Below are 24053 nucleotides of genomic sequence, written 5' to 3'. Positions count from 1 at the left end.
ATCTAATCTCGCCCCTCCTCTTTTCAAGTATAGAAAACTCCGTTAATTTCAAATTTTAACTATACTCTTTGAGGTTATTTAAAAATATTATTTGATCAATTTAAAGAGTTTTAAAAAAAAGTCCCATATACCTACTTGGCTTAATTTGGCTTAGAAGCCTCGATAAATAATTATGTACACAAAAAAAAATCTAAGTTAGAGATTCTTAAATTGAAGCAATACACAAGTCAAAGTAAAGAATAATGGCATTTACAACACTGGAATGAACGCATATTGTTCTAATCTGCACATGTTGGACTTTTGTAGTACCTTTGCATAACCCTTCTCACCCCATGATTCTCCCCAAAAATTCTGAATAAGCCAATACCGTGTGTTATTTTGTTTCCCATAGCCAATTATATTAACAGCAACATTTGGAGTTTTGTCACACTTACTGTCTGTATATATTCCAGAAGAGTAAAACAAGAAATTTTCTGAGCCATGCATTGCAGCAGAAACAGGACCGCGCAGTAAAGCCGCTTTGATCATCCTTGAAGTTGGAAAAAGTCTTCTATAAGATGATACGACAGGCTTAAGACAATCAGCAGAACAATTGTTTTTGTTTAAGTATTCCGTTTCATTACAAAGCCCTTTATTATTTATCATCCACTGCCAAGACGCTACGTAAGATCCACCATCACAACCATAGTTGCTGGTATCACAATCAATTATTTGCTGCCTGCTAAGCGGTGTAGTTTCACCTAAATTCCTTTTACAGGAGTAGTATTCAAGCGATGATGCTGCTACGTAAGCCCAGGAGCCACCACATTGTCCAGTATTACCCACAGGGCTGAGACAAGGGTCAACCCTTAGATCACTTGTTTTTGGAATCTTAGGAATATTCACGCATTTTATAATTTGGCTTCTTGAAATTAGGCTTGAATTATGAATATATCTTTTTACTTTTTCCTTCTCCTCCTCTGTGTAATCAGAAAATTTGTTCTCACTCATGATGTATGAGTGTTCACCAGTGTTAGCTTTGGCGTTATGGGCTTTAATTGCATTTGTTTTACTAAGCCACATATTTTTTCTAAGGGAATTCATTTGTGGGTTAGGGTATCTCTTTTGAAACATTATTTTATATTTTTCCCATTCATCATCACTCCCTTCAGCGTTCATGCTTGACACAGCTAAAATTAGATAAGCTGTCACTGAAACTTGTAGCATGTTTCCGTAAAATATGAAGGAACTATTCTGAAATAAAAAATAAATTTCATTAAATAAGATATAAAATTAGTAATGAGAAAAGCCCATTTTTTTCTTAGAAATTCAATTAGTCATTTTCTGGGTGCTCTACAAATATACAAAAGGAAGATTTTTGTTTGTGTTTGATTGACAGCGAGATGTCTCCTTCTGGATTTGTCTTGATTTTTATGTGCAACACGTGACACGATCTTGCGAATATCATAGAAGTCACAAATCTATTATACATTGCGATTTCCTGAACCAGCTTCACTAATGTTCTTAAATGAATTAAATCACAATTAATTAAACAATTCTAAAAGACCAAACGCAGCGTGTCTGGAAGATTAACTAAAGGCATTGGCCAATCCAAGAGCTTGATAGCAGTTTTTGCTAACAATTTTAGGAATTGTTTGACCATCTAGAAAATGATTGCTCCCTGAATCCGTCTGAGAAAAGGGTAATCAAAACTAAATTCCAACTACAACAAATCACCAAAGTTCTAGTTTAAGGATCTATTATACAAAAACAGCCATCATCATTCCAGAAGTCATATGCCTGCAAATTTTGAGTCTGCCACTGCCAAAACGCAAAATCCTACAAATTCAGTATAACCAAAATTTTTGGTAGTTTTTTTAGTCCTTCTTGAAAACCTTGAAATTCTTGTCTGGAATATTATCTGCTCTTCTTTCATCCAATATAATCAGCTACTTGAATATTCAACAGCTAAGCCGATTTGTTGATGGAAAGAACTGATGAAGTTGAAGTGACGCTACTATGATGATTACAAGTTCAAAATCACTACAATTCCCACTCAACAACACAAAATTAATTATTACTTTTTCAAAGCGGAAACTGCGCAATAGCTTTCAATACCGCACATATTAACACCACGACGAACTAAAATATACCCCTTCATACCCCAGGAGGTACGCTATGTGTTTTGAACAATCCAATAGAGAGTGCCGTCTATTGAAGTTCCGTAGCCAACGATGATAACTGCATGATCTGCAGTTTTTGTACACTCTTTGTCATCAAAAACTCCTTCTGAATAATATATAAAGTTGTCAGTTGCATCTAAGGCCGCCGCAACTGGGCTTTCAGAAAATGTGCATTTTGATTAGCAATAGCATCTGCAGACATCAATTAAACTCAGTTACAACATTTTCTTTAAAGCAAGTTGTTTCACAACGATCAGCAATATTTTGGGACTTTGAAGTATATGGGTATTCTTTATCTTCACAAAGTCCGGCTGTATTGGCAGCCCAAATCCAACCATTGACATAAAAACCCCTGTCACACCCAAAATTGTTGGTGTCACAGCTTACCAATTGTTGCCGACTATAGAAAACTAGTTCATTAGATTTCTTGTTGCAGTGGAAAAATTCTAAATCTGTACTTGCTACAAATGCTCAGCACGAACCACAACTGCCTTGGTCAAAAACGGTAGACAAACAATCATTTTCTCTATAATCAAAAATATCTGACAATTTACGTACGGAGGTATTGGTTACATATTCGTTTTTGCTAAATCTTGTCGATTCATCTACTATAGTTGAACGCAAGTAGATCTTTTCAACATCATTGTAGTCGGCAAAGGCATTTAACGTCAGAAAAAAGTTTGTTTTCCATCCCTTGCATCGAAGATGTGATTGCGGATCCGAGAATTCACTCTCTTCCAATACCTCTCCCGTATTCTGTTAATAAAAGTACTAGGATAGAACCTCTTAAACAGTTCTTTGTGTCTCTTCCATGTTGCATTATGAGCTGTGATGTTTATATGTGAAGTTTATATAGGCCTAAGTAGATGCGAAGGCTTCATAAAACTCATTTCACAAAAAAACTTTCCTAGTATGGCTTCAGCTTTTCAAAAGGTATTTCACAAAAACTGCAGCATTTTTGTTTATTATTAATCATAAAATTTAAGTTGAGCTGCTCACCCACAAATAGAACAAGATTTAAGGTTACCCAGCATCGAAAACAGAACTGTTCTAAACACAAACATATTCTTAAACTGAACGATCGAAAAAAAAATAACTCCAATCCAGCGTCTGCTTTGAATTGTTAAGTCCTTTTTGAGTAGCTTCCTTATAAATGGTAAATTTGGCATATAGTCAATCGTCCTAAATGATCACTATCTTCAAAGGTTTCTCCCCACTCCAATGTCTTGAAGAATCCTTCGTCCCCTGTAATTGCTCCATGTAATTGACTAAGGTCAATGTACCAAAGTTGCTGACAAAAGCACACGGATTCAACCCTTAGTGTTAGGCCATCTTGATCAAATGATCCTTTTTAATTGTTATACACACAATGTATGGTTATCAACACTACTCTACTGGTTGTTGACATCCACAAGTTGCTACACTCAATCTCTTTTTACCAATTTGCTACCATTTTCCATACAACCTAGTAGCTTCAAATTGCAGCTATTCAGTCATAATTCGTCGAATGGAATTTATTATGATTTTTGGCGGTGTTTGACTCTAAACATTGGGGGGGGGAGGTCTAAACTGAAAAGTACGTTTTATGGCCATTATTTTCAATATTTTAGCAAGGATAGTTAGGACCACCTTGTCACTTTCATCAACAAATTGGTATTTTGTATAATTTAGTTTAATGATACTTATCATTTTAGCCTGAATCCAGATGGAAACTAGGTGAATAGATTTGGGAGCCGATAATTTTTTTTAACAAGTTGGTGTTATCCAAAAATGATTTGGAAATTTGTTTTTGAAAAATACTAAGAAATTAGTTACTTTTGAACACTACTTTCATGAAAACAATGACATTTTGTTAAGATCTGTTTGATTTTACTTGTCATTGCAAACCACAGTTCATATATAATCCAGTATGATCATTCTCTATCTCACCCATTATAAAAACCCGGACCGGGGTGCGAGTGCCCCGGAGAATGTTTTTGCAGATATAAACATAGGCGAAGTCAGATTAGCGGGAATGCAGGTTAGTCTGTTTCCGTCTGTTTCCATCAAATTGCATTGAATCAATCGAAAACAGACTAACCCGCATTCCCGCTAATGCAGAAATAAGTGGGAGGAGCTTTTTGTTCGCAACGAAAACGAAGACCAGAAATGATCTGTGATAAGCTTACTTGTATATTCTGTCTACTGTGTTGCAAACTGAATCCGTATGGAAACTAAATAAATGAAAATGGTAACCGATTGCTTCGTCCAAAAGAAAGGTACTACTTCTTAAAAATAATAAAAAAAAGAAGCGAGTCTATAGAAATTAATAGCGAATTAATTACTTTCAGCAAAAATTTGTAGTCATCACCCTGCCACTTTAATAAAAAGTATTATCTCTTTGTCATTTCATTTCTTTGTCATTTCAATTTTTGTCATTTCTTTTAGCGTCAATTAGATAGATAGGTAGATAGATAGATAGATTTGTTATCCACATAACATTAAAATATTTACACAACAATCTACAAATCTCCACAAAGACTCCATGGCCAGTTGGAGGGGGACTATGAAAAGGATCAAATAACATTAAACATTTAAACTCTTAACATGTAAAGCATTTGTTTCAAAAAATGGAGAGGAAAAAAAATACTAATATATATTAGAAATAAAAAAATAAACAAAAAGAAACAAGGAGAGCTCATTAAATAAACTTTATCATACTGCAATGAATCATAATATTTATAAATATAACAATAATAATAAAATGGACAGTACCGGTTCCATTGTAACTGAACCACCGTATAACTGAACCCCAAGCAACTGAACCCCTTTAACTGAACCACCGTGCAACTGAACCACCGTGCAACTGAACCACCGTGCAATTGAACCACCGTGCAACTGAACCCCCGTGAAACTGAACCCCCGTGCAATGGATCCCTCGTGCTACTGAACCCTCACGCAACTGAACCCCCTTTAACTGAACCCTCGTGCAACTCAACCCCCGTGTAACTCAATCCCATTTAATTAAACCCCCGTGCAACTGAGCCACCGTACAACTGAACCACCGTACAACTGAACCACCGTGCAATTGAACCATTTTGCAACTGAACCACCATGCAACTGAACCACCGTGAAACTGAACCCTCTTGTAACTGAACCCTTGTGCAACTCAACCACCGTACTTACATTGGGTAAAACACAAGTTAGAATTCATACACAGCTATACACGCTCCTCCTCAATCACAATCGGTGTCGAGCTTCGCTTTTAAAACCCTCCCAAGAAGTTCTTATTTCCCTTAAATATTTCCTTATGACATCTGTCAACTTTATTAGCTGATAACCTGGTTTTCGTTTGGGGTACTCGTCCATTATTCAGAAAACCCCCAAGTTGACTCAATTTGCAGATATACGGGCTGAAACAAGTGAGACGCCTGAAGGATAGATAGGATATATATAGTTTGGGAAATAGATTTTCATATTAGGGGGGTGAGGGTTAAATATAACGGCGGTGCATGCAAAATGTAACCTGACCTAACCAAAATACCAACTCTATATATTAAATGTTTAATCAAAACAAAACTACAGCGTGGTTTTGGTAAATTTTTTGTAATTCATATTATCGACTTACAAATAAAGTAAACATACCACTGGATACCTTTTTTTTATGCTCTTTCCAAAGAGGGTAATCATTTTTGTCCGAAATGAATTTTACCCCCCACCCCTATATACACCGATTCAGGATATATATTTGCACATTAGGGGATGGGGGGTAGTTTAAAATTGCCTTTAATTTACATCAGAAAAAAAATTTACAATTATATTTGGACAGTATAATTATTATTTATAAAGTAAAAATTATAAAATAAAATTATTATATTTGGAAACAGCATAAAAAAGGTATTGAGTGGTATGTTTACTTTAATCGTAAGTCAGTAGAATGGGGGGTACCAGCGCGAACACCCACCCCTGCTGCCATCTACAATTTAGTTTAATGCTGACGGGACATAATTTATTCAAGGATTATCGATCGAGTCTAATGGGGGGTCAAGGTCAATCGATCTGTTGTTGTTTGGCCACGTGTAATGACATGAGGGGTGATTTATATAATCGCTAGGGGGGAATTATTGGTTCACGAAGGGGGAATTAAGAAACAAACATGGCTTCATTGTTGTTTGGCTAGCCTAACCTGAGAAATTGATTTACATAATCGGCGGGGAAATTATTGATTCACGAAGGGGAGAATTAAGAAACATTAAGGCTTCTTTAATCTTAGGTCTGAGGGATAAACGTTCTTTAGGTCAGAGAGAAAAATAAATATTCTGTTTTTAAATAGGGCTTCATTGATCTTTAGTGTCATGAATTATAAATGACATCACTTGTTATCTTGGAATTATGTGGGAGTCTAAAGAGATAGAAATTCTATTTTTAAATAGGGGTTCACTGAGCTTTAAGTCGGAGAGATAAATTGATATTCTAACGAAACCTTAATAGTTTAGCTAGGAAAATTTATGAGATGAAGAGATTAACGTAGGAAAGGGTTTCCTAGAAATTTGAAATGTGAAATCACAGAGATGCCAAACAAAAGGAACACGCTGAAATTACTTTTAGGGGATTATTTGGGCGAAACGATTTTAGACAGCTTATGGAAATATTTCGGCGAAACCGTTAGAGACATTTTAAAAGATGATTTAAAAGATGATTTTAGAAGAGGTTTTGAGTGTGGTCGTTATAATACACAAGTTCCATTTGAACAGTGTTGTGAGGTCCCCTACCCCAACCCCAAAGGGCCCCAATCCCCCAACCCCCAGCCAACTGGGTACAAACCCCAAACCCCCCACCAGAATGAACCCTCTCTGCCCCCCAAGGTTCCCAGGGCTACCCCCCCGCCCCCCCGACCCTCCAAGGCCCACCCCCGGCCCCCTCGTTAGGTGTTGTATGTCGACTGAAAACGAGGATTTGGGGGGGATGGGGTGCGATTTTTGACTTTTCTGAGTTGGAATTCTTAGTCTTTCATAGGTATGTGTTGTCTGAAACCTATGATTTGGGATGGGTGGTTTGCTATTTTGACCATTCTGAGCTGGATTTCTTAGCCTTTCATAGGTGTGTATTGTCAGAAAATTATGATTTGGGATGTGTAGTTTGCTATTTGGACTTTTCAGAGCTAGAATTCTTAGTCTCTCATAGGTGTTTGTTGTCTGAAACTTCTAGTTTGGGGTGAGTAGTTTGCTATTTAAGACTTTTATGAGCTAGGCTTTCCTAATATATCGTAGGTGAATGTTGTCAGAAAATTATGATTTGGGATATGTAAATTACTATTTCGGGCTTTTCTGAGCTAGATTTCTTAGTCCCTCATAGTTGTTTGTTGTCTCAAACGTATAGTTTGGGATGAGTAGTTTGCTATTTTTGACTTTTCAGAGCTAGGTTTCTTAGCCTTTCATAGGTGTGTGTTGTCAGAAACTTATGATTTGGGATATGTAAATTACTATTTTTGACTTTTCTGAGCTAGATTTCTTAGCCTTTCATAGGTGTTTGTTGTCTCAAACCTATAGTTTGGGATGAGTAGTTTGCTTTTGGACTTTTCAGAGCTGGATTTCTTAGCCTTTCGTGGGAGTGTGTTGACTGAAACTTATGATTTGGGATATGTAAATTACTATTTCGGGCTTTTCTAAGCTAGATTTCTTAGTCTTTCGTTGGTATGTGTTGTCTGAAACCTATGATCTGGGATTTGTAGTTTTGCTTTTTGGACTTTTCAGAGCTAGGATTCTTAGTCCCACATTGGTGTTTGTTGTCTGAAACCTATAGTTCGGGATGAGTAGTTTGCTATTTCAGGCTTTTCTGAGCTAAGGTTTCTTAGTATTTCATAGGTGTGTGTCGTCTGAAACTTATGACTTGGGGTGTCTAATTTGCTATTTCAGGCCTTTCTGAGCTAAGGTTTCATTGTATTTCGTAGGTGAATGTTGTCTGAAACTCATGATTTGGGATATGAAAATTACTATTTCGGGCTTTTCTAAGTTAGATTTCTTAGTATTTTGTTGGTGTGTGTTGACTGAAACCTATGATTTGGGATATAAGTTTCTTATTCTTTCGTTGGTGTGTGTTGTCTGAAACCTGGTGTGTGTTGACTGAAACCTATGATTTGGGATATAAGGTTCTTAGTCTTTCGTTGGTGTGTGTTGTCTGAAACCTATGATTTGGGATTTCTAGTTTGCTTTTTGGACTTTTCAGAGCTAGGCTTCATAGTCCCTCATAGATGTTTGTTGTCTGAAACCTATAGTTTGGGATGAGTAGTTTGCTATTTCAGGCTTTTCTGAGCTATGGTTTCCTAGTATTTCGTAGGTGTGTGTTGTCTGAAACTTATGATTTGAGGTGTGTAATTTGCTATTTCATGCTTTTCTGAGCTAAGGTTTCATAGTATTTCGTAGGTGAATGTTGTCTGAAACTTATGATTTGGGATATGTAAATTACTATTTCAGGCTTTTCTAAGCTAGATTTCTTAGTCTTTCGTTGATGTGTGTTGTCTGAAACCAATGATTAGGGATGGGTGGGGTACTATTTTTGACTTTTCTGAGCTGGATTTCTTAGTCTTTCATAGGTATGTGTTGTCTGAAACCTATGATTTGGGATGGTTAATTTGCTATTTTTGACTTTTCTGAGCTAAGTTTCTTAGCCTTTCATAGGTGCGTGCTGTCAGAAAATTATGATTTGGGATTTGTAGTTTGCTTTATAGACTTTTCAGAGTTAGGATTCTTAGTCCCTCATAGGTGTTTGTTGTCTGAAACCTATAGTTTGGGATGAATAGTATGCTATTTCAAGCTTTTCTGAGCTAAGGTTTATTAGTATTTCATAGGTGTGTGTTGTCTGAAACTTATGATTTGAGCTATACAATTTGCTATTTCCGACTTTTCATAACCAGATTTCTTAGTCTTTCGTAGGTATGTGGTGTCTGAAACCTATGATTTGGGATGTGTGGGTTGCTATTTTTTGACTTTTCTGAGCTGGATTTCTTAGCTTTTCGTAGGTGTGTGTTGACTGAAACCTATGATTTGGGAATGAGTGGTTTGCTATTTTTGACATTGATTTTGAATCTTCGACATGAAGATAAGGTGCATCACTTGAATTCTGAGTTTTCTCGAAGAAGTGCAAAATGTTCAAGTTCTCTTCTGAATTTTCTTAAAGAATATAAAAAAGTTAGCTCAATTCTGAATTTTACCAATGAAAATGAAAAAAGCTTCCACTTCAGTTCTTAATTTCTCAAATACATAAAAAATTCAAAGCTCTCTTCCAAGAAAATAAAAAAGCTTCCACTTCAGTTCTGGTTTTTTCTAAAAGAGATGAAAAATTTAAAGTTCTATTCTAATTTTAAATTAAATTTTAGCTCCTTTGTCTTATGGATTTACCCATCAAATTTTTAAATTAGAAAATGAGTGTTTCTCAACGAAGTGAAGAAAAGTTCAAGTTCTCTTCTGAACTTTACCAAAGAACACACTTCAATTCTAATTTCTCCAGAGAAAATAAAAATCTTCCACTTCAGTTTTAAGTTCCACAATGAAATAAAGAAATTTAAAGTTCTATTCTAAATTTTTAGATGAAAGATCGAAAAATAATACTATCATTGTGATTATTTTCCATGAGGATCAAAAGTTTCACTTTATCTATATATTTTCTTAAATTCAGGTCAGATTTTTCTCAAAGAGATGAAAAATTTAAAGTTCTGTACCAAATTTTTCATAGAAGATAGAAAAAGTTATACATTGATTATGAATATTCAACATCATGATAAGGAACTCCAATTTAATTCAGAGCTTTCTCGAAGAAGTGCAAAATGTTCAAGTTCTCTTCTGAATTTTCTTAAAGAAGAGAAAAAAGTTAGCTCAATTCTAAATTTTACCAATGAAAATGAAAAAAACTTCCACTTCAGTTCATAATTTCTCAAAGACGTAGAAATTTAAGGTTTAGTTCTAAATTTTTCTGTAGAAGATAAGAAAAGTTATACTATGATTTTAATTATTTTTCAGTGAAGATAAAAAGTTTCACTTTAATTCTAATTTTATTAAATTCAGTTCCGATTTTTTTTAAAGAGATGAAAAATTTAAAGTTCTGTTACAAATTTTTAATATAATATATAAAAATTTATACATTGATTTTGAATCTTCGACATGAAGATAAGGTGCATCACTTGAATTCTGAGTTTTCTCGAAGAAGTGCAAAATATTCAAGTTCTCTTCTGAATTTTCTTAAAGAATATAAAAAAGTTAACTTAATTCTGAATTTTACCAATGAAAATGAAAAAAGCTACCACTTCAGTTCTTAATTTCTCAAAGACATAAAGAAATTTAAAGTTCAAAGAAATTCAAAGACCCATAACTGCCCCTAGGGCATATCTTACAACGCATGCCCCCGGGCCCTGGAGGGTTGTGTCGACACCGGAATTTTTGTTATATGATCTTTGAACTATTTTTAACAAAATGGCTATCTCAAACTTTTATCGGATGCATTTGGAAAAATGGTTGGGGGGGAGGGGGGAAGCCGGTTACCCTCCAATATCTTTTGACGCTTAAAAAGTAAACTAGAACTTTCATTTTCCGATCAAATGAGCCCTCTCTGAAGTTTATACGAGCATTCCTTCCATAAGAACCATATATGCCCCCAGGGCATAATTTTTACCCCTTGCCCTGAAGACTGTGGCGGGAGTGTCCTGCTCAAACCTACAATTTCCAGAACTTTCAACTACATTAAACAAGATGGCTATGCCAAAATTTCGATTTGATGTGTTTGGAGAAATGGTGGGCGTCGAATGGGTGTTAGTTGCCTTCCAGTCACTTTCGACTATTAAAAAGGGAACTAGCCATTTGCATTTCCAATCGAATGAGTCCTTTCTGAAGTTTCTACGACAACGCTTTTTATAAAAACATCATATGCCTCCAGGGCATAATTTACAACCCTTACCCTGAGGGCTGTGGGGGGGGGGGTTGCTATTCTCAAAAACCTAATTTCTGGAATTTTCAACTACATTGAACAAAATGGCTATCTCAAAATTTTGGTTGGATGTGTTTGGGGAAGAGGTGGGCGTGAGAGGGGAGTTAGTTGCCCTCCAGTCACTTTCGACTATTAAAAAGGGCACTAGCCCTTTGAATTTCTAATCGAATGAGTCCTTTTTGAAGTTTCTATGACAAAGCTTTCTATAAGAACCTTATATGTCTCAGGGCATAACTTACAACCCTTGACCTGAGGGCTGTGGGAGAGTGTTCTCCTCAAAAACATAATTTCTATCTGGAAATCAACTCTGCTGAACAAAATGGCTATCTCAACATTTTGATTGGATGTGTTTCGGGAAATGGTGGGCATGGAAGGGGTGCTAGTTGCCTTCCAATTACTTTTGACCCTTAAAAATGGTACTAGAATTCTTGACTTCTAATCGAATGAGGCCCCTTTGAAGTTTCTATGACGACGCCTTCCATATGAAGTGCCTCTGGGGAAAAAATAATACATAATAAATAATAAAACATTGGAGCCGTATGGCCTTTACTATAGGCCACGCTATAGCGTAGCCTCTGATTCATACGATATCGCAGTACATGCAAATTAGCTGGAACCCACGCAAGAAGTGAAGTTTGGTTAATGCTAACGAAATAAAACAAAATAGGCTATACATTTGCACATTAGGGTGGGAGGATAAAGCATAGCATAAATTAAATACGCGACCTAACCTAGGTACCTTTTTTTCGCCTAAACCCCTAAAAACAAAAGTTTAAATATTGTAAACACAGTGACAAACCACGGTCTGCAATCCAATTCTTCATTGAAGGAAACCCGTTTGACTAGTTTCTTAAGCATTTTCCCTATATAATATATCGCGTGGGTTCCAGCTAATTGACAAGTACCGACATCGCTTATATGCCCTTTCGAAAATCTGCGTGCAAATAATATTTTTGTTTTATTAAAGTATCCTCTAAACGTTCCTTAAAAGTTTCACTTTGATACTCTTAGCGTTTTTAGTTACAGTAATCGTAGTAGAATGACCCATTTGAGAATGTGCATAATCATAGTCAATTTTATTCAGTTCAATATCCGCTGAAATATTCCTCGACAGCTTCACCTTAATACCCTTAGCTTGCGCATTAGCAGTAGAAGAACTAGAAGCAGTATGCATATAGCACCTTTTTTTTCTTCAACGCACCAAACTGTCCCTAGAATATTGATGATGCGCCTTTTGACAGCCTTTATACAGATGGCGTGATGTGATTCAGTTCACCTTCCACCCGCAATATTGCCTGAAAATTTCACCTTCACACCGTTCATTACCGGTAGGTACAGCTGTAATGGTAGTCCCAGTAATAGTATTAGTAGTAGTATTAATAGCAATAGCACTAGTGCTTGTAGCAGCAGTAGTATTAACATATTGCCTTTTGGTCAGCTGAAGATTCCTCTCATCAACTTCTAGAAGTTTCAACTTAATACAATTAGCTGTTGCTATCCCATTGCCGATATACCCTTTTGATAACCTATATGTTCGTGTAGTTGCTTAATTTTCATCTTAATACTTTTAGCTTACAAGTGGTTGCAATAGAAGTAGCAGTCGAACTAGTAGTAGTAGTAGTTGTTTTAGTAGTAGTATACTAGTAAATGTAATTAAAATAGTAATAACATTAGCAGTAGCATGCACAGGGCCGGATTTAAAGCTTTGACGCTTAAGAACCAAGCGTTTTTGCCTTTCCGTTTTTGCAAGATTTTCGGGGTTATTCCCAAAAATTCGGGGCTCATGGAAGCAATTAACAGAACACAACTGATGAGCGAAAAGTGATGAAAGAGAGGGGTAGTACCGAACTCTCAGCTACCATTCTTGGGAGACATCTGACAGTTTATCAGTGACCATGGAGTTTCTGTGTTGGTATAAAGTCACTTTTCTGTAAATTGGCAGCATGGCGGCAGACTGCACCTGGCGACGATAAATCACATCAGTCCAGTTTTTGTCAGGAAAAAATTACTCAGTGATAATTTATGCTCCCCCTGGAATTATGCGCCCCTACGTCCGGGCTTAGGGACCTAGTGGTAAATCCAGGCCTGAGCGTTCACATATTTCTAAATTGACTTTCCCTTTAAGCGTTCTCTGAAAGTTCCAACTTAATACACAAATCCCTTTTTGAGATACGCCATTTTGAAAATCTGCATGCACATAGTGTCTTTTGATTTAGTTCAAGTTCCACCTCAAATACCCCATTCTGTCAAATATTCACCTTAAATGCGTAGCCTCAATAATGCTAGTTTAATAGTAGCAGATGTCGTAGTGGGAGCAGTAGTAGTAATAATAGTGTTGAATAAGTAGTAGTAGCAACAGTAGTAGCAGCAGTATTAATAGCAGTAGTAGCAGGTAGATACCCCAGAAGTTTCATCTTGATACGCTAAGCTGTTCCAGAAAAAAATTGCTGATACATCTGAATCAGCAATGTGGTTGCTATTGCAAGTTAACAATTGTTAAAATTTAAGGTTTTTATAGAAGGGATGGTCGTAAACACTTTGAAGGAGGCACATTCGATTGGAAATTGAAAGTTCAAGTTCAATTTTGACCAATCAGAGGTAATCAGCGGACAATCAGCCTTTCCCTCTCAACCGACATTCCCCCCACCCCAAATACATCCGATCAAAATAAAAATAAACATTTTGTTCAAAATAGTCTAAAGATCAAATAACCATACCTTTGGGGTTAACAACCCCACCAGCAGCATCTGGGGCAAGGGCTGTAAGTTAAGCTCGTTGCTCATTGCTAACACATAGTTTTTGTACAAAAAATTTTGTATGGATTTGGGGGGGGGCTCATTCGATTGGAAATCAAAAATTTCAAGTGCACTTTTCAGAGTTAAAAGTGACCGGAGGGCTTTCACCCCACCCTATATTTTCCCCAAATACATCCAATCCAAATTTTGAGACGGTCATTTGGTTTAAAACAGTTCAAAGGTTAAATAACTATGGTTCATAACCCTCAGCCTCTGGTGCAAGCGCTGTAAGTTGTACAAGTTGCCTAATGTTAACATATAAGCTTTTTTATCAAGAAAAGATGGTATGTTTGATCCAATAAATAAAAAAAAAGCATGCAGCATTGAGGCAAACCTTAGGGAAATGTCAAGAAGAATGCGAAACACAATCAAAAAGCATTTATTCCTTTATTGGTTGTGAAAAGGAAATACCAGGAACATTTACAATAACTGATGGTATCAGCCGTCACACTGTTTGAAAAATATTTAGGAGCATCTTCAACTAAATCAAGAGGTACAATGTGCATCCAGTTTTAAAAGACGTTGTATCTGCAATGTGTCGAGAACAGCTATGGGTATAAACCTGAGGATATGAAGTCAAAACTTTCAGGGCAAGTTGAAGGAATGTTGAAAAAAAAGGCTGGAGTGCAACCAGTCCCCCTCCCTTGTCTTTTTTAGTTGCAATCTAGTCAAGGACATCTGATAAAAATTCGTTATCTAGATTCACAAAGGTCAAATATTTTCAACACATGTGTTTGTTACTTAACGTCCAAAAGGTCTGATTCATCTGAAAAACAGAGTAATAAATCAGCTTTAATGGTTTATGACATCGGATCTTCTTTTTCTTTTGCAAAAATAAAACAAAGCTTTTTGTGAATACTTTTGGCAGGCGTTTATATCATGAATTTAAGAAACAAACAATTTCAACAAGGCTGAACTTGTAAAAATTCTAACTTGTGTTTTACCCAATAATATTGCCTAATATTTTTAGAGAACTGAAAATCTGAGTTCAGTGGTTCAGTTGCACGATTGTTCAGTTACACGAGGGTTCAGTTGCATGTTGGTTCAGTTGCACGATGGTTCAGTTACACGGTGGTTCAGTTGCACGGTGGTTCAGTTGCACAGTGGTTCAGTTGCAAGGTGGTTCAGTTGCACGGTGGTTCAGTTATACGGTGGTTCAGTTGCACGGGGGTTCAGTTACACGGGGGTTTAGTTACATGGGGGTTTAGTTGCATGGGGGTTCAGTAAAATTGGGCTGAGTTGCACGGGGAGTTAGTAACACGAGGGTTTAGTTAAATAGGGTTCAGTTGCCCGGTGGTTCAGTTACACCAGAGTTCAGTTGCACGGGGGTTCAATTATACGGGGGTTCAGTTGTACAATGGTTCAGTTACACGGTGGTTCAGATACACGGTGTTTCAGTTACAGGGGTTCAGTTGCTTTGGGTCCAGTTTCACGGTGGTTCAGTTATACGCACACCCTATATATGTCAAGGAAAAATTAACCACATACAAGTAAAAAAAAATTATGAATATTTTGAAGCTGCCAAACGAGTGGCATTCTCGAGCCGAATCAGGAAGGGTGTTCCATGTCAAATGACACGCAACAAAAGGATTAAAATAGGATCTTATTGTTGGTACATGCGGAGCTTGGATATTTATAGAACTACGGTGCTGATAATCTAACCGGTCAGATACAAAAAAGGGGTAAATCCTGGGAATACCACCATGAATCTGAAGAAAAGCAAAGGACGCAGAGGAAAGAATATATAGTTTTTTCAATATCCAAGTAATGGTTTAGTTGCCGAACGATTTACGTCCTGGATAAGATATGATAGCTTTATCGTAAGCATTCGAAAGCGGTCTGAGAAAAGAAAGGAAAGTAGACATCCATATTACTGGGCAATAAGAAACATAAGAATGTATTAAGCTCTGCAATATTATTCTTAGGATTTTACTCAAATCAATACGGTGTTTAAAAGGTAAATTTTAATCTAGGAGGATATCTAGGAAACGGACATGGTTATCCTTTTGTCTACTTATAAAGTCTTTGGATATAGGAATTATAGATAATTGAGGATGAGCCTGAGATATACGAGAAAAAAAAACTAGTTTTAGAAACATTTAAGGCAAGAGAATTCGAATCAAACCAAATTGAAACTCTCTTAAAGAGGTCCACTAACTTTGTACAAACCTTATCCTCTGTTCTCCCAGAAATAATAAGGGTGGTATCATCGGCAAAAATAACAAGAGAATCCGAGGTATGCAAACTATGGTTATGGGTACGAGAGATTGACGGATGACATAGACGACAACAACAAAGAGTATTTTTACTTCTAACTGCAAAAACTAGGTCATTTACATAAACTAAAAACAGTATTAGTCCTAAAATTGACCCTTGAGGGACCTCCTGGTCAACACTTGCTGGTGAGTAAAAAATCGGATCAACAGAAATTATTCTACCAGAAATGAAAGACTTGAACCAAAAAAAAAACACTACCTCTTACGCCAAAATGAGAAAGTTTAAATAGAAGAACACTGTGGGTTAAAGAATCAATAGCTTTACGAACAACCAGAAACAAAGCAGCAGAAATCAAAAGGGACTCCAGGGCAGAGTTAAGATAATTCAGTAAAACTGCACAAGCATGCTCAGTTTAATGATTTGCTCAAAAATCAAATTGAAAATCGCGAAAAAATCTTTAGAAGTAAGAAAATTATTAAGACGAGAAAGTATCGCCTTCTCAAATACTTTGCTAAACACAGACAACAAAGAAATTGGTCAATAGTTGGTTGGATCATTTCGTGTCTACTCCTTTATATAATATGATGACTCTAGCACACTTGAAACTACTCTGGAAAATACCACGCTGAAAGGAGAAGTTAACAAGTTTCGTTAAAGGAGAAATGCTTGAAGGAAGTATAAACTTGATTACGTTAATAGGAATATTATAGAGGTCAGACAACGAAGAATGTTTCAATCCCATAACAATTTTAGTAATTTCTATCTCTGTCGCTGGTTCCGAGAAGATTGTCTTAACACAAAGTAGCCCAAGATAGGACCTGAAGTTGGATCTTGAAGGAAAAGAACTAATAGCAGAATTAGTCCTTTTACTTATGTTCGCAAAATATGAAGTAAATACATCTTGACCATTCAGCTCACCCTGGATAATTTTACCATCGACATAGAAAAAAGAAGGGATTGATGGAGACTGAAAAGAGGGCTTAAGATCAGAATTTATAGCCTGCCAAGTTTTTCGAATATACATACCGCAATCTGGAAAACAATTAAAATAGGCCTAATATTGGAACTTGGCCTGTCGATACACAAAATATTTGATATCATGTATGCAGCTACAACAGCAAACTAAACCAAATTATTGATTTACTGATTTTTCGCACTTCTTTTTCTTGGACTGGACGGCTATAGATCTATTACTACTACTCAAAACTTATCGCATTACCAAGTCAATCGGGATCAAAATAGCTGAAGACACTCCTCATCCTCCTTCAACCCACTCTGCTCAGAAATTGTGTAAGTACTCTTTCCCTGACGTTTCCATGTTCTTGAATTTTTCTTGTGACCTGTTCCGACCCAATATGTTGATGTATGAGTTTTCTTGTAGCCCCTGCTCGATTTCTATAAAGCCAAATTTTCGCAATCTTTCCTCCTTCCTTCATAAAATGTGACACAGCAACTTTAAAATTTCTTTCATTTTAACCGTCAACACTGGGACCGAATAGCCTTTTTCATACAGCTTCTTGCTTGATTAACAACTGTGATATGGAAAAATCTTTTGGAAAGCATTTGTAATTGTTCTCTTAAATTTCTGAAGCACCCAAGTTCCAGAACTTTATTTGATAAGGACCTATTTTTCTATTCTTCTAAAATTGGTTACACTACAAAAATAAAAATAAAAAGATAATATACACTATACCTAGGCTATTCTACACTTACATTTTCGGAGCACTTTTTTCAAATAATATTAAATACTGACAATGTTTAGTCTTTTAAGGGTTGCTGTAGGACATGAAACTAACAGTGCTTCAAAATTTTGCTATTTTTCAAGATTTTCTTCTCTCATTTTTGTTCCAGGAATCATTTGTTTTTAGAACAGAATCAAACCATTGTTTTGCTAAGGAAACTAATCTCTGGAAAGTAATAAATCGATTTGCATGAAAAAATTAACTTTAAAGACTAAAATATCCTCAGCTCATTCAGGACGGATGGCTCCGTCCATGAATAAAGTTTGCGTTTATGCATAAACTTTTATTCAATTAACTACGGCATTACCAGGTGAAAAATGGCACTCAAGGGACACAAAGAAGCTTATCAAGTTCTTATCTATGTTTTTAAGCCACGCTTATTTGGCAATTTTACATCTGCTCGGTGGTATCAAAGTTCACAACCTCTTAATCAAATCCCTCTTCTGTAATGACATAGACCTAGCCCACACACGACAAAGTCAGGAGGTCTTTCAGTCTTGGTTATATATGGACTCACTGTGAATAACATAAGGAGTCTCATTTTGTGTCTTACTCTTCCCCTGATACAAAAGGCTGGCTTTCTTTAGCCTTTCAAAATCGTGTTTCCGTGTTGCACCACCCGGCAAAAATTTGATAATTAAGCAGTCATTTTGTGTATGTATGTACCATATCTTTTTGGAAGCCTTTGTGTAAAGTCTCTCTTCCTTCGTATATTTTTTTTTCTTGTCTTATCGTTTTATTTGTTTCTTCCTAAGTTGCCATTTTACACAGAGTTGTCATTTTAGTCAAAATTGGTTCTTCAAATTGTTTTTCAATTTGAGTAGATCCAGAGACTTTCACTAACGATTTTCGTTAACAAAGCCTCTAACAGACTACCCATATCTCGACTAAACTTATAAAATTCATTAAGTTGTTAAAGTTATCACAAAACCCCAGTGTGTGGAAGAGTGGATTATTCTAACTAAAACTACAACCCAAACATGCCACACAAGTAGGGTTATGAGGTAATCTGACAATCCAGAGAAAGATGTTTCATTACGACTTCAAGATTCGTTTAACCATGGGTACTTTTTGATAGTTAGCCTTGGAGTATCTTTTACTTCTTTGGCAAGGCTTGCCAAGTTTATTCTGAAATATTTGAACTACGAGCTAACTTAAATCAATTGGTTTTCTTTCCTAGCCACTAGTTTCCTTTTCTGACTTCTGACTTCCTTTTCTGCCTTCTAGCTCCCTTCAGTCTCTTTTGACTTTTTTCAAAATTCTATCCAGCTTCTCCTTGGCTATTCTGATTTTCATAGTCCTTTTCCGACGCTCCTGATCTTCTCCAGTCTTTTAAAAGACCCATCCAACTTTCTTTTCTGCCTTCTAACTTCCTTCGCTGTCTTTCCACTTGCTCTAGACCTTTCCCTATGTTTTTGGTCTCCTTTAGATCCTTGTTTGCTATTCCTAATTCCATAGTCCTATTCCGACATTTTTCCTCTCTTCCAGCCTCTTTTAGTCCAATCTGACTTTCTTCTCTACCTTTTGACTTCCTTTACTCCTTTTTACTTGCTCTTGGCTTTTCTTAACATTTTTTGTCCCAAGTATGACAGTCCTCATAGTTAGGCATTTTTTACTGAGAAAAATTTGCTCAAAATGGACTTATTGATTGGACACAAAAATACATCATATAAAAAATCTTATTTTATCTGTTAAAAAGACAAGTTGAGACGAGTATTACAGGGGGTCAAATTAAGAAAAGTGAGGGTTAACTAGATCGCAGGAGTGGTGTGACCTAGTTTTTGTAATTTTTTGAGAAATTTATGTTTTGCATGAGGTTTCAAACACTTAACGATTTCAAACAATAAACTTTCATTCTAATGTCCTTTGTTCTTCAACTCATGTCTTTTAATTAGAGTAGGTTCAACTTCAGAAAAATTACAACACACTATTCCAATCTCAGGGGTACCAATTAACGAGAATGTTATATTAAATATATCTTTCAAATGTCAAAAATTTTCTAATTGGCACCAATGTTCAATATTAAAATTAGGTTAAGTAACACAGAAAATCGCGCTAGGGAGGTGTCCATCAAGGAGGCCAAATATTTAAGAAGGCAAGTATTCCACAAGAAACTCAAATGAAAAGAACAATCTGTGAAATTTATAGGAGACCTATTCAGGCAAAACCGTGAAATTTTGTAGCCCGGGTCCAATGCTGCCTCAATCAATCCTGGAGAACAATCATGGGTCGTGCTTATGCACAGTGTTCAGGTGGCACACACAGGAACAAGGTACTAGCACTCTTAAAACTTTTATCTGGCAAAAGTGTCTTTCAGAAACGCTATACCTGAATAGCCTTTAATTCCAGCTTTAAAATTCCACAGAAGTCGGTGATTTATAACAAAGTTACAAAACAATGAAATCCAGAGGAATATACTTAAAGGGTGACCTGTAAAATTATATTCATGTAAACTACCAAAATCAAGAGATTTCATTTTCACAAGGATTTGACGCAAATACTATTCAATGGTTGTCATAAAATGGCAAAAATTCATTTAAGAGCGTTATTTAAAAAAATGAAACAATATACAACTACAATACGCAAGTTGGAATTTAAAAATATGACTAAAGCAACCCTCTCTTAAATGATCAAAGATATCTCACGAAAGTAACCCCAGCAGTGGCGTCAGTTCGCAAAAATATAGGGAGGGAATGTGTTTTTATAAATGTAGGAGGGGGATAAATTTGTTGTTGTTGTACTTAGAGTGAAAATACCAAAAAATTGTATTCTACAAAATGCAGGGAGCGATCTGTTGGGGACAGTTACGCGTCTCCCTCTCCTAACTAATGGCACTGGACCTGAGGTCTAATAAATTACTAGTAATAAAAAGAAAATTACTTTCCAAGAAACTATCAAGAATTCAAGATACTATCTTTAGAATATAATCAAAACACATACAGAAGGAACCAAGCTTAAGGAAAGCAGATGCAACAAATGTCATTATAAAAAAGTTTGTACCTGAAGGATTTTAATAGCGACAGATGGTAAAAGATTTTCCAAAGCGTAGATACTCCTCATTTTAATATAAATAGATACTGGGGATTGAAAGATGAACTGAGTAGTTAAATTGGGATAGATGGTACATAATTTTCTGACGCAGAAATAAAATCCATGTTTAAGTAACTAAACGACTTAAGAAAAACATATTGAAAAGATATTAACAACTGAAGGATTTTAATTGCGGCAGATGATATAAAATTTGTTGATACTATGTATAATCCTCGCCTTATAACGTTAATGATATTAATCAAAAAGAAACTATTTTGCAGAAGAATCATATAATTTGGAAAATGATTCACTCAGAAAGGACAACCAGTGGTGCAACTTGCGGAAAGAATGAGGGACAAAAGGCATCTGCCTCGGTTAGGTTTTTTAAACCCTAGATTTTGAGAAAAAATAATTTTTGATATTTCCTTGAAGAACGGTTTTTTGGATTTTGCTGAAAATAGAAAACAAACAACAAAATTGAACTCCCCCCCCCCTCAGATTCTAAAAATCAATAAATTTTGCACCCATTCCTCTCTAATTTCTTGAATTTTCACCGCTGAGGACAACAATATATATTGTCGTCTAGGGCTTAAGGGGGAGGATGCTGTCTTATCAGCAACTGTCAACGTGGTGCAAAAGCAATCTTAAGCCTAATACCTCCAAATTCGCACGTATTCATGCCAGTAAATATTATGCTACAATGACGAGGAAGCCCAAAACAGATATCAAAGCAAGGGAGAGGTTATTCAGCCCAAAAAAACGACAGAAACAAACAAAACCTAAAAAAAAACAACCATTAAATAAAATTCCACCACAATACTGTGTTGTTTACAAGGTTTTTACTCCCTCAAGGGGCACAACTTCTCAAAGTAACCCTACAGCGCGTTTTATAGTCACTATTTTGGTTGGACAAGGAAGTGAAAGATCAACCTTGACTCCACTACGAAACCACGCTAGCAGTGTTTCCTCTCCAGGAATAGGGACCGAGGAAAGAACTTAAGAAAGAGGAGAGACTCCAAACCATCCCACAACAGCAGAACAACACTAACGTTATACCTCCAATTCCTTGTGTATTCATGCCAGTAAATAATATACTACAATGACGAGGCAGCCCAAAATAGACAAAAAAGCAAGGAAGAGGCTATTCAGCCCCCATAAAACGACAGAAACAAACAAAACCTAGAAAAAGTTCTAACCTAGAACCCAGCCTGTCCTCGTCAGGGTCTTCATTTTCACAATCGAGGTTTTCATCAAAGCCAACGTCTGAAAGTTTGTTTCAAAATTCTGGACGGGAAAAAAGATTGCAAGAATAGGAAGACAGGTTTGCCAACCAACATTAGAATATTAGAAGCAATAGCGATGACAGTGGTCAAGTATGGTTGTGAAACGTGAGTGCTCTGAAAGACGGAGGAGGATTTATTTCATGTACTCTAGATGAATATTATAAGGGTTTCTTTTGGGTTCCCGTCTGACTGACCGTATTTTAAATAGTAATTTGTACGAAAATGTGATTCTACCCGGCTTCCTAGGGCTAGAATGAAAAAAAGGTTGAAATAGTTAGGGTAAATTGTGTGGAAGAAGGATGACAGGTTGCCAAAAATCGTCCTTCTTGGCCAACCATCTAGGTTCAAACGAAAAGCAGGTCGTCCCCAATTGAATGGGAGAAGATCGTAGGAAATGACTTAATAGAAACTGTAATCTCTTGGGAATGTATCAAAAGGGAGGCTTCAAAATGATCGTGATAGAGGAGGAATGTACGTAGCTGTGTTGGCCTCAAGAGAATTGGTTCTACAGTGAATTTTTAGTAAAGCAATTTGAAATGCACTTAACAGAACGCTTAAATGCATCTTAATAAATGCATTGTAGCTTAGTAGAGTAGTTCTTCTTGTTAAATCTCTATCATCCGTTTCATTTACGTGTGTTATTGTATGATGGATGGTGAGAGAGACAAGCAAAATCACATAGCAAAACCTGTTGTCTTTTTGTTGGATGTGGTTTTAATTTGTTCATTGTAATTCGTATCATTTTTTAAGTTTAAATTTCGTATAATTACGTATTTTTTACTTTATGTTCTTCTTGTAGTTTTGAATTGATGTATTATATTCAATATATTTATGCGAATATGGGATTGCTATATGACTTAATATCTCCTTGCTTAGGGTTTGGGTAAAACTTCAATTTTCTTAAAAAAAACTTCTTTTTCTGAAAACTTTTTCATGGGCGCCCATAGGGGGGGGGGGCAAGGGGGGGGCCCACCCCCTGGCTAAATCACGGTGTCATATATTTGTGTTAATTTAGAAATTTTCCACACAATAAGTTTTCAAAGAAAAGTAAAGAACCCTATTAAGCCAAAAATGGACAGAAATAAAGCATGTAATCCTCCAAGCGTAAAACTACCACAAATCACTATCAACAATTAAATTAAACTCAAAACGAACAGAAATTATAACAAATAGCCGAGTCAACTCAAAAAGAGCAAAAATTAACATTAATAGGGCTGACAACCCCAATACCGAAAAAATACTACTGAAAAAAAAATAATAATAAAAAATGACCGTGGAATATCAGTTTAATTTACCTATACATTGATATTTATTCCTTAAAATAAAAAATGTGTAAAAAAGGGAGTAAAAAAGTTTTTTGCTTATTTAAGTAAAAAAAATGAAAACATTTAAATACATTTTGTTCTCAGTAAAGCACAAATTATGTTCCGGTCTTGAGAAGGCATGAAGGTGAACAGCCCTCATCATGCTCATTTCTGCTCGTTTCGGGTTTGACTCGGCTATTTGTTGTAATTTGTGCTCATTTCGAGTTTCATTTATTTATTGATAATGATTTGTGGTAGTTTTACGCTTGGATGATTACTTGACTTCATTTCTGTCCACATTTGGCTTAATGAAGCTTTTTAATTTCCTTGGAAAAGTTTTGGTGAAAAAGTTTGTTTTGTGGAAAAATGTTAGGTGAATTTCTGTTAGTTTTAGATCGACAGTCATTTTCATGAAAAATGACTCTCCCAATCTCTCCATTGCCCAATTGCCCTCCAAACTCTTTTTACTTTTAGAAAGAACCCTAGAACTTTTAATTTTAAATCGAAGTAGCTTCTTTAAATGTTTCAATCATATTTCTAGCTATTATAGAGTGGTGCTGCCTAT

At 35.9% G+C, this 24053-nt stretch overlaps 1 protein-coding gene and 1 pseudogene across 1 annotated transcript in view; both read right to left on the bottom strand.

Moving 5' to 3' along the window:
- Positions 1 to 1232, bottom strand: part of LOC148956052 (small ribosomal subunit protein mS22-like) — a 44685-nt gene extending 43453 nt beyond the window's left edge. Inside the window, exon 1 of the mRNA XM_089091089.1 lies at positions 435 to 1232. Within this exon, the coding sequence (XP_088947215.1) occupies positions 435 to 1206 (772 nt within the window). The 5' untranslated portion in view covers positions 1207 to 1232. The remainder of the gene's footprint in view (positions 1 to 434) is intronic.
- An 824-nt stretch (positions 1233 to 2056) lies between these two features.
- The window catches only part of LOC148956051 (cathepsin K-like), a 46268-nt pseudogene continuing 24271 nt past the window's right edge, over positions 2057 to 24053 (bottom strand).

This window comes from Artemia sp. Qi Xiang Cuo, chromosome 1 (genome assembly GCF_049724085.1).
Source record: "Artemia sp. Qi Xiang Cuo chromosome 1, ASM4972408v1, whole genome shotgun sequence".
Lineage (NCBI taxonomy): Eukaryota > Metazoa > Arthropoda > Branchiopoda > Anostraca > Artemiidae > Artemia > Artemia sp. Qi Xiang Cuo.
Note: the sequence above shows the minus strand (reverse complement) of the source record. Positions and strands in the feature narration are given on the sequence as shown.